This window comes from Procambarus clarkii, chromosome 22 (assembly GCF_040958095.1).
Source record: "Procambarus clarkii isolate CNS0578487 chromosome 22, FALCON_Pclarkii_2.0, whole genome shotgun sequence".
Classification (NCBI taxonomy): domain Eukaryota; kingdom Metazoa; phylum Arthropoda; class Malacostraca; order Decapoda; family Cambaridae; genus Procambarus; species Procambarus clarkii.
The window spans coordinates 48,145,577-48,155,576 of record NC_091171.1 but is presented as its reverse complement, the minus strand read 5'-3'; the positions used below and the strand labels follow the sequence as shown (position 1 = coordinate 48,155,576).

At 45.5% G+C, this 10,000-nt stretch overlaps 1 protein-coding gene across 2 annotated transcripts in view; it reads left to right on the top strand.

Moving 5' to 3' along the window:
- Positions 1 to 10,000, top strand: part of LOC123759116 (receptor-type tyrosine-protein phosphatase S) — a 144,268-nt gene that overhangs the window by 41,016 nt on the left and 93,252 nt on the right. The window contains exons 9-13 of one of the 2 annotated variants that reach the window (XM_069328996.1): positions 1,546 to 1,848; positions 5,437 to 5,568; positions 5,769 to 5,936; positions 7,177 to 7,299; positions 7,521 to 7,745. The exons of the other annotated variant lie outside the window; for it this stretch is intronic. Of the exons in view, the coding sequence (XP_069185097.1) occupies positions 1,546 to 1,848; positions 5,437 to 5,568; positions 5,769 to 5,936; positions 7,177 to 7,299; positions 7,521 to 7,745 (951 nt within the window). The remainder of the gene's footprint in view (positions 1 to 1,545; positions 1,849 to 5,436; positions 5,569 to 5,768; positions 5,937 to 7,176; positions 7,300 to 7,520; positions 7,746 to 10,000) is intronic. 2 annotated transcript variants of the gene reach the window in all.

Sequence of the window (10,000 nt, the reverse complement as noted above, 5' to 3'; positions counted from 1 at the left end):
GATCTGAGCTGAAGCTGAGACTATAGACATACAAAGAGGACTCTGATTTAGCTTATTGTAATCGATGCGTAAGAAAAGATTCACATATTTAGTGAGAGATTTTTCTATACTATAATTTTAATGGTAGTGGAAGCAGGTGCAACAGTCCAAGAGCTTAAGAGCAGCCATAGGCTACATAATTTATTGTTCATTTTTTTTTGTTTATCGTTCATTAACTGTCTGTGTATTGTTGGACGGTTTTTTATTTATTGTCTCTGCGTATCTGGTAGGTGCAGGATGATGGCATAGGGAATCATAGCTCTTAATAAAATTACGTGGGCCTAAGTGAGGCGAAGCTGAATAAGGATTCATTGAGTAGGCCTTAAGAACTATAATAGGAGAAAGTGTCCAAGACTTAGCATTCGGGTGTGATGTTATGAAGGCAGGTGAGTTTGAGTTAGAAACCCCAAGAGGAGGTAAGTCAGTTCCCACGGTCTGGTGCCCTTTCTGTGAATAATGTGAGAAATCCTAGTATCTTCCCAGAGCAGGAGCTGACACTTGACAAGTGTCAGTTTTTATTATATTTGTTGTTGTGGGACAGGTAGAGACAGGGGTACTAACACCCTCATATTACCCAGTACAACATAAGATGAAAAGACTCGAAGCCTCCAGGATAAATGTAAAGTTGAACCCCTAATCTTTAAAGTGGCAAACTTTGTGTAATGAAAATCCTGGCGAGAAAGATTATTCAGTGAAAGGTGAAGTGAAAGTCTTGGTGAGAAGTATGAGTGGTGCAGAGAAAGTTCTGGCGAGGAAGATTACTGGTGCAGAAAAAGTTCTGGTGAGGAAGATTACTGGTGCAGAGAAAGTTCTGGTGAGGAAGATTACTGGTGCAGAGAAAGTTCTGGCGAGGAAGATTACTGGTGCAGAAAAAGTTCTGGTGAGGAAGATTACTGGTGCAGAGAAAGTTCTGGTGAGGAAGATTACTGGTGCAGAGAAAGTTCTGGCGAGGAAGATTACTGGTGCAGAAAAAGTTCTGGTGAGGAAGATTACTGGTGCAGAGAAAGTTCTGGTGAGGAAGATTACTGGTGCAGAGAAAGTTCTGGTGAGAAAGATTACTGGTGCAGAGAAAGTTCTGGTGAGGAAGATTACTGGTGCAGAGAAAGTTCTGGTGAGGAAGATTACTGGTGCAGAGAAAGTTTGCTTTGTTCACATTGACTCCGAGTCAGGCCCTCAACACCTTAGTTTACTGTACACCACCCCAAGCCCTCCCTTCAGTCTTCTTAGTTTACATCAGTTCTATAGCTCCTCTCAACCTTCTTAGTGTACCCAAATCCTCTCTTCACCCTGGTCAGTTTACACCAACCTTCACAAGCTCTATCAGTATCTGAAGCGTATAATTTACCTTGATCAGTTTTCTTATACATGGAATATAAGAAGTACATTTGGCTTCCAAAAATATCCGAAAAATCTTTTAAGGAAAAACAGAAGTTCATATGAATAGGATATATTTTGTTTAACAATTTCTATATTTATTCAGAGAACTTACGCTATTTTACCTTTCAGAGTTTTACGTGTCAAACACAAGCACCATTCGCGCCAGTCTTGGAGACCACTTGAGGGTTCCCATCATCAAGTCCAAGGATCTGCCCGATGAAGTGTTCATCCGCAGACTTCCAGATGGATGGGCGTACAAGGCTGGGACCACTGCTGATGTTTCCCTTCCCTTGACCTTTGACCCGGTCACACTCGGAGACGTGGGAATATACATCCTTGGTAATGATGGCACATCTCAGGAATCGAAAACCTTTTCTGTAGCCAAGGTCGAAATTGAAAAGAATGGAGCATATTTTCATCTAATTGTACGAGGTAGAGTTGTACTCCTTGTAAATATTATCTGAAGTGATGTACTTAATTTTTCAATGGCTGTTGTCTTCACTGTAAGATATGTTGTGAAGATGGTTGCCTGCAGTTTAATGCATTTTGCAATGATCATTGTGTAAAGTGTTGTGAATGTTGCACTTGTGATGTAGTGTGCATGTTACAAATAGTGATGATTCATGATCTATGTTGTGAAGATGGATGTCTATAGTGTGATGCATGATGCAATAATGATTATTATGGTGCATGGTGCATTGATGGTTGTCTAGTGTGGTGCAGTGATCGTTGTCTGTAGTGTGGTGCATGGTGCAGTGATGGTTGTCTGTAGTGTGGTGCATGGTGCAGTGATGGTTGTCTGTAGTGTGGTGCATGGTGCAGTGATGGTTGTCTAGTGTGGTGCATGGTGCAGTGATGGTTGTCTGTAGTGTGGTGCATGGTGCAGTGATGGTTGTCTAGTGTGGTGCATGGTGCAGTGATGGTTGTCTAGTGTGGTGCATGGTGCAGTGATGGTTGTCTGTAGTGTGGTGCGTGGTGCAGTGATGGTTGTCTGTAGTGTGGTGCATGGTACAGTGGTGGTCGTCTGTAGTGTGGTGCATGGTGCAGTGATGGTTGTCTAGTGTGGTGCATGGTGCAGTGATGGTTGTCTGTAGTGTGGTGCATGGTGCAGTGATGGTTGTCTAGTGTGGTGCATGGTACAGTGATGGTTGTCTGTAGTGTAGTGCATGGTGCAGTGATGGTTGTCTGTAGTGTGGTGCATGGTACAGTGATGGTTGTCTGTAGTGTGGTGCATGGTACAGTGATGGTTGTCTGTAGTGTAGTGCATGGTGCAGTGATGGTTGTCTGTAGTGTGGTGCATGGTACAGTGATGGTTGTCTGTAGTGTGGTGCATGGTACAGTGGTGGTCGTCTGTAGTGTGGTGCATGGTGCAGTGATGGTTGTCTAGTGTGGTGCATGGTACAGTGATGGTTGTCTAGTGTGGTGCATGGTGCAGTGATGGTTGTCTAGTGTGGTGCATGGTACAGTGATGGTTGTCTGTAGTGTGGTGCATGGTGCAGTGTTGGTTGTCTGTAGTGTGGTGCATGGTACAGTGATGGTTGTCTGTAGTGTGGTGCATGGTACAGTGGTGGTCGTCTGTAGTGTGGTGCATGGTGCAGTGATGGTTGTCTAGTGTGGTGCATGGTACAGTGATGGTTGTCTAGTGTGGTGCATGGTGCAGTGATGGTTGTCTAGTGTGGTGCATGGTACAGTGATGGTTGTCTGTAGTGTGGTGCATGGTGCAGTGATGGTTGTCAGTAGTGTGGTGCATGGTACAGTGATGGTTGTCTGTAGTGTGGTGCATGGTGCAGTGATGGTTGTCTGTAGTGTGGTGCATGGTACAGTGATGGTTGTCTGTAGTGTGGTGCATGGTGCAGTGATGGTTGTCTGTAGTGTGGTGCATGGTGCAGTGATGGTTGTCTGTAGTGTGGTGCATGGTACAGTGATGGTTGTCTGTAGTGTGGTGCATGGTACAGTGATGGTTGTCTGTAGTGTGGTGCATGGTGCAGTGATGGTTGTCTGTAGTGTGGTGCATGGTGCAGTGATGGTTGTCTGTAGTGTGGTGCATGGTACAGTGATGGTTGTCTGTAGTGTGGTGCATGGTGCAGTGATGGTTGTCTAGTGTGGTGCATGGTACAGTGATGGTTGTCTGTAGTGTGGTGCATGGTGCAGTGATGGTTGTCTAGTGTGGTGCATGGTACAGTGGTGGTCGTCTGTAGTGTGGTGCATGGTGCAGTGATGGTTGTCTAGTGTGGTGCATGGTACAGTGATGGTTGTCTGTAGTGTAGTGCATGGTGCAGTGATGGTTGTCTGTAGTGTGGTGCATGGTACAGTGATGGTTGTCTGTAGTGTGGTGCATGGTACAGTGATGGTTGTCTGTAGTGTAGTGCATGGTGCAGTGATGGTTGTCTGTAGTGTGGTGCATGGTACAGTGATGGTTGTCTGTAGTGTGGTGCATGGTACAGTGGTGGTCGTCTGTAGTGTGGTGCATGGTGCAGTGATGGTTGTCTAGTGTGGTGCATGGTACAGTGATGGTTGTCTAGTGTGGTGCATGGTGCAGTGATGGTTGTCTAGTGTGGTGCATGGTACAGTGATGGTTGTCTGTAGTGTGGTGCATGGTGCAGTGTTGGTTGTCTGTAGTGTGGTGCATGGTACAGTGATGGTTGTCTGTAGTGTGGTGCATGGTACAGTGGTGGTCGTCTGTAGTGTGGTGCATGGTGCAGTGATGGTTGTCTAGTGTGGTGCATGGTACAGTGATGGTTGTCTAGTGTGGTGCATGGTGCAGTGATGGTTGTCTAGTGTGGTGCATGGTACAGTGATGGTTGTCTGTAGTGTGGTGCATGGTGCAGTGATGGTTGTCAGTAGTGTGGTGCATGGTACAGTGATGGTTGTCTGTAGTGTGGTGCATGGTGCAGTGATGGTTGTCTGTATTGTGGTGCATGGTACAGTGATGGTTGTCTGTAGTGTGGTGCATGGTGCAGTGATGGTTGTCTGTAGTGTGGTGCATGGTGCAGTGATGGTTGTCTGTAGTGTGGTGCATGGTACAGTGATGGTTGTCTGTAGTGTGGTGCATGGTACAGTGATGGTTGTCTGTAGTGTGGTGCATGGTGCAGTGATGGTTGTCTGTAGTGTGGTGCATGGTGCAGTGATGGTTGTCTGTAGTGTGGTGCATGGTACAGTGATGGTTGTCTGTAGTGTGGTGCATGGTGCAGTGATGGTTGTCTAGTGTGGTGCATGGTACAGTGATGGTTGTCTGTAGTGTGGTGCATGGTGCAGTGATGGTTGTCTAGTGTGGTGCATGGTACAGTGGTGGTCGTCTGTAGTGTGGTGCATGGTGCAGTGATGGTTGTCTAGTGTGGTGCATGGTACAGTGATGGTTGTCTAGTGTGGTGCATGGTGCAGTGATGGTTGTCTAGTGTGGTGCATGGTACAGTGATGGTTGTCTGTAGTGTGGTGCATGGTACAGTGGTGGTCGTCTGTAGTGTGGTGCATGGTGCAGTGATGGTTGTCTGTAGTGTGGTGCATGGTGCAGTGATGGTTGTCTGTAGTGTGGTGCATGGTACAGTGATGGTTGTCTAGTGTGGTGCATGGTACAGTGATGGTTGTCTGTAGTGTGGTGCATGGTACAGTGGTGGTCGTCTGTAGTGTGGTGCATGGTGCAGTGATGGTTGTCTAGTGTGGTGCATGGTACAGTGATGGTTGTCTGTAGTGTGGTGCATGGTGCAGTGATGGTTGTCTAGTGTGGTGCATGGTACAGTGATGGTTGTCTGTAGTGTGGTGCATGGTGCAGTGATGGTTGTCTAGTGTGGTGCATGGTACAGTGATGGTTGTCTGTAGTGTGGTGCATGGTGCAGTGATGGTTGTCTGTAGTGTGGTGCATGGTGCAGTGATGGTTGTCTAGTGTGGTGCATGGTACAGTGATGGTTGTCTGTAGTGTGGTGCATGGTACAGTGATGGTTGTCTGTAGTGTGCTGTAGTACAGTGATGATTGTCTGTAGTGTGGTGCATGATGACCCTAAGGTCTATGGTGTGTTGTTACAGAGTGTGAGAGTGACCGTTATGGACCTCAGTGCCAGTCTTGGTGCCCTGACTGTCAAAATGGTGGCATATGTCATGCTGTGACTGGCTCTTGTGTCTGTGCTCCAGGCTACAGTGGTCCCACCTGCCAACATGGTAAGCAACTTAACACGTTTTACAGTTCATATCTTACATAACCAGTTGTTATTACATCATCCTCTAAATTACCATTTATCCATACACTAACCAAAAGCCGGTATGCGTTCATTCTTCACTTAATGTAATGTTATATATATATATACTGATATATAAACCGCAGTATCCGGTGTATTTGTATTTTGCTTATGTTTTGACAGCGTGTCCCCGAGGCGGCTTCGGGAGCTCGTGTCAGTTTACATGCCAGAAGGACACTCTTGACTTCAGCCCAGCAACTGAGGGTCAGTGTGAGAAGTTGACCATATGTCTGCCTGAACCCTATGGCTGCTCCTGTGCACCCGGCTACACCGGCCCCTTCTGTGACAACGGTAATATTCCTCCTCTCTTAGTCTCGCTTGTGTTTATAATGAGTTGGTTAATTCAAACACACGAACATTATTGGTAGCGGAACACACAAGACTGTTGGGCAAATATTTAAATATAATTTACATTGTAAAATACAGTATCACATGGGTGCGAGTGTGTACCAATTGACATCGCGAGGTTTCTCGTATATAAATTACCTGGCAGCGCCCGGTTCTACCCCCCCCCCCCCTCCTGTTTCCCCCTCTTTTCCATCTTCCTCTCTCCCCTCACTCTTATCTCTTTCCCTATTCCCTTTTCTCCCCCTTACCCCCCCTCCCCTTTTCCATCCAAACATTCCCCTCCTTCCTTCTCTTCCAATCTCTCCTCGTCTCCCCCAACAACCTGTGACTACTGCCACCACAACCTGTGTGACTACTGCCACCACAACCTGTGTGACTACTGCCACCACAACCTGTGTGACTACTGCCACCACAACCACTGTGACTACTGCCACCACAACCACTGTGACTACTGCCACCACAACCACTGTGACTACTGCCACCACAACCTGTGTGACTATGACCACCACAACCACTGTGACTACTGCCACCACAACCACTGTGACTACTGCCACCACAACCACTGTGACTACTGCCACCACAACCACTGTGACTACTGCCACCACAACCACTGTGACTACTGCCACCACAACCACTGTGACTACTGCCACCACAACCTGTGTGACTATGACCACCACAACCACTGTGACTACTGCCACCACAACCTGTGTGACTACTGCCACCACAACCTGTGTGACTACTGCCACCACAACCACTGTGACTACTGCCACCACAACCACTGCGACTACTGCCACCACAACCACTGTGACTACTGCCACCACAACCACTGTGACTACTGCCACCACAACCACTGTGACTACTGCCACCACAACCACTGTGACTACTGCCACCACAACCACTGTGACTACTGCCACCACAACCACTGTGACTACTGCCACCACAACCACTGTGACTACTGCCACCACAACCACTGTGACTACTGCCACCACAACCACTGTGTCTACTGCCACCACAACCACTGTGACTACTGCCACCACAACCTGTGTGACTACTGCCACCACAACCACTGTGACTACTGTCACCACAACCACTGTGACTACTGTGAGGACAACCACTGTGAAGTGTTGATAACCTTGTCTTCACAGTGTTGTTGATAATGTTAGTGTTGTGTGTGGGTCCACAGAGTGTCCAGCAGGAAGGTACGGTGCTGGCTGCTCCCACGACTGTGACTACTGTGAGAACAACCACTGTGACTCTGTCAGTGGATCCTGCACTCGTGGCTGCAAAAATGAAGTACTTTGTCGCGGTATGGTTTTATTATTATTTATTTATTTATAAGGTTGTGAAGTTAACAGCCTTACTTCTTTTACCACAAAAGTTGACATTTTACTGACAAGTATTCTCAGCTAATTACTTCTTAAATAGCCTTGAAATACTGTACATCTGAATTTTTAGAATATTCTGTAATGTATTTTGCCTTGTGTTGTGAAGTGTTTAGTGTGTATTAGAACATTGCCTCCCCGACAGGTGGGATGCCTCTGGACCTGCCTCGCCTGCGGACTCCTCCGTCTCTCACTGACATAACAAACACCTCAGTTGTTGTGAACTTCTCCACATGGACGAGGGAGGAAGATGATGGGTCGGAGGAGTTTGGTATTGTGAGTTACCTGCTTCAGTACCGGAGGGAAGATGACCTCACTTGGACCACGGTGAAGACTGTGTCAAACAGCTCTGTGTCAGGCCAGACTCAAGGTATACTGAACTGTATGTGTGTGTGTGTGTAACACTTTTGGACCAATTTTCAATTTTATTTAATTTCTTTATTATGCACCCCATACCCATCCCGTTGGCGATGGCGGACAGGGTTACAGAGGCACATTATGGGTTCAGGAACTGAACCCTATAGTTCGTTGAGCTAAGCAAGTAACAATCTTGTGGAGCTAGTTTCGCAATTGTTAATATTACATACACATGTATGTATATATACATAACAATACTATATAATTTTTGTCACAAGCAATTCAACAAGATACTCAAAACAGTCACGTTACAAGGCACTTTACAGCTATGGTGAGTCACACAGTTACTAGTCTTGCTCCACACCCACCCAACTGGGCGGCAGCTTTACAGTCATGTGCTCCACACCCACCCAACTGGGCGGCAGCTTTACAGTCATGTGCAGGCTGCACCTACAGTAAGCAAATTGTGGATACTTCGCTAAGGTTCCTGGCAGTGCATCATTATGAATGAAGTACTTACACATTTCTTAGACACCATTGTTATCTCTGAATTTCGCGATGTTTTCACATTCCATTATATAATGACGCAAAGTATGCGAAAAGTTGACAGAGCTTACATTTAGTCAAATCTACATCGGCAGATGTTACAAACTCCCAGAGGTACTTGTAGCCGAGCCTAAGCCTAGCAGTGGTACCATCTAGAAATCTGCTGACCTTACTGGATGACCCATAGACGTGCTGTTATTCCTGCATAATAGAATGATGATGGATGGAGTAAAAGGGTGTGAATTCCACTTTGTCTCAAGTCTACGAGATTTTGTTGATGTTCTCGAAATATTACTGCCCTCAGGCTGCTCAAAGGCAGTCCAAGATGGTAATCAATTCCCTCTTTACGAGCAAACGTTTTGGCTAACTCATCAGTTCTATCAAGCATTCGGAGACTAATATGGGAAGTAATTCACAGGAGACAAACTCTGACTCCATCATTGATTATTTCATTATATCTGTGTCTAGCTTCAGATACAAGCACGTCACAGTTATGCCTTGGGGAGCTGAGTGCAGTTTAGGATGACAAATAGTCACTTACAATTAGCGTGTCAACTTTGGATTCATATACTCGTTCGAGGATTATGGCAACCAATTCTGCTTGAAGAGCACGCAAGGTATAGTGAACTCTGTATGTGTTATGGTTTTGAACTACTCTGAAGACTGCGTTATTCAGCTGTGTCAAGCCAGACTCAAGATATAGTGAACTGTGTATGTGTAATTACCTAAATGTCGTTACAGGATGAGAGCTACGCTCGTGGTGTCCCGTCCTCTTAGTACTCTTTGTTGTTTAATTCTTTGATATTACTGACGGTCTTGGCCTTCACCACCTTCTCACTTAGCTTGTTCCAACCGTCTACTACTCCGTTAGAAAGTTTCCTTTTGCAAACATTTTTTCGGCACCTTTGTTTCTATATCTTGAATCTGTGTCATCTTGTTCCTGATGTTGCTGATTTTACGAATTCCTACTTTGGTCGATTCCTGTTAATATTTTGTATGTGGTGATCATATCACCTCCTTTTCTTCTATCTTCTTGTTTTGGCATGTTTAATGTCTGTAGTCTCTCCTCGTAACTCTTAGTTTTTCAGTTCCGGAAGCCATTTTGTAGCATGCCTATTCAACTTTTCCAGTTTATTGCTGTGCTTCTTGAGATTTGGGCACCATACAACTGCTGCATATTCCAATTTGGGTCTCACAAAAGTCATGAACAGTCACTTTACTATTTCACCATCCATATAATTAAAAGCAAGTTTGAAATTAGAAAGCGACGCATGCGCTCCTCTTACAATGTTCTTTTTATGTTCCTCTGGTGACAGCTTACTATCCAATCCAAAACCACCCCTAGATCTTGTTCTTTATTAGAGTTCTGTAATTCCTTTCCACATAATTTGTAAGATGTATGTGGTCCATTTTCTCAGATTCCACATTCCATAACATGGCATTTATTCACTTTGCCACTTTACGCTCCAAGCACTTATTTTATCTAGATCAATTTGAAGGGCATTACAATCATCTGCGCCTCCTATCTTCCCAGTATCTTAGCATCATCCACAGACATGCTCAAGTAATTCTGTATTCCTTCTGGTAGATCGTTTATGTAGACGATGAACATTACTGGTGCAAGAACTGTCTGCCAGTTAGAAACAGGTAGAAAGTTTTTCATCCGTGTCAGAAGTCTCCGTCACACCTCCAGCATGTCCCAGTTTCCAGAACACCCTCTTA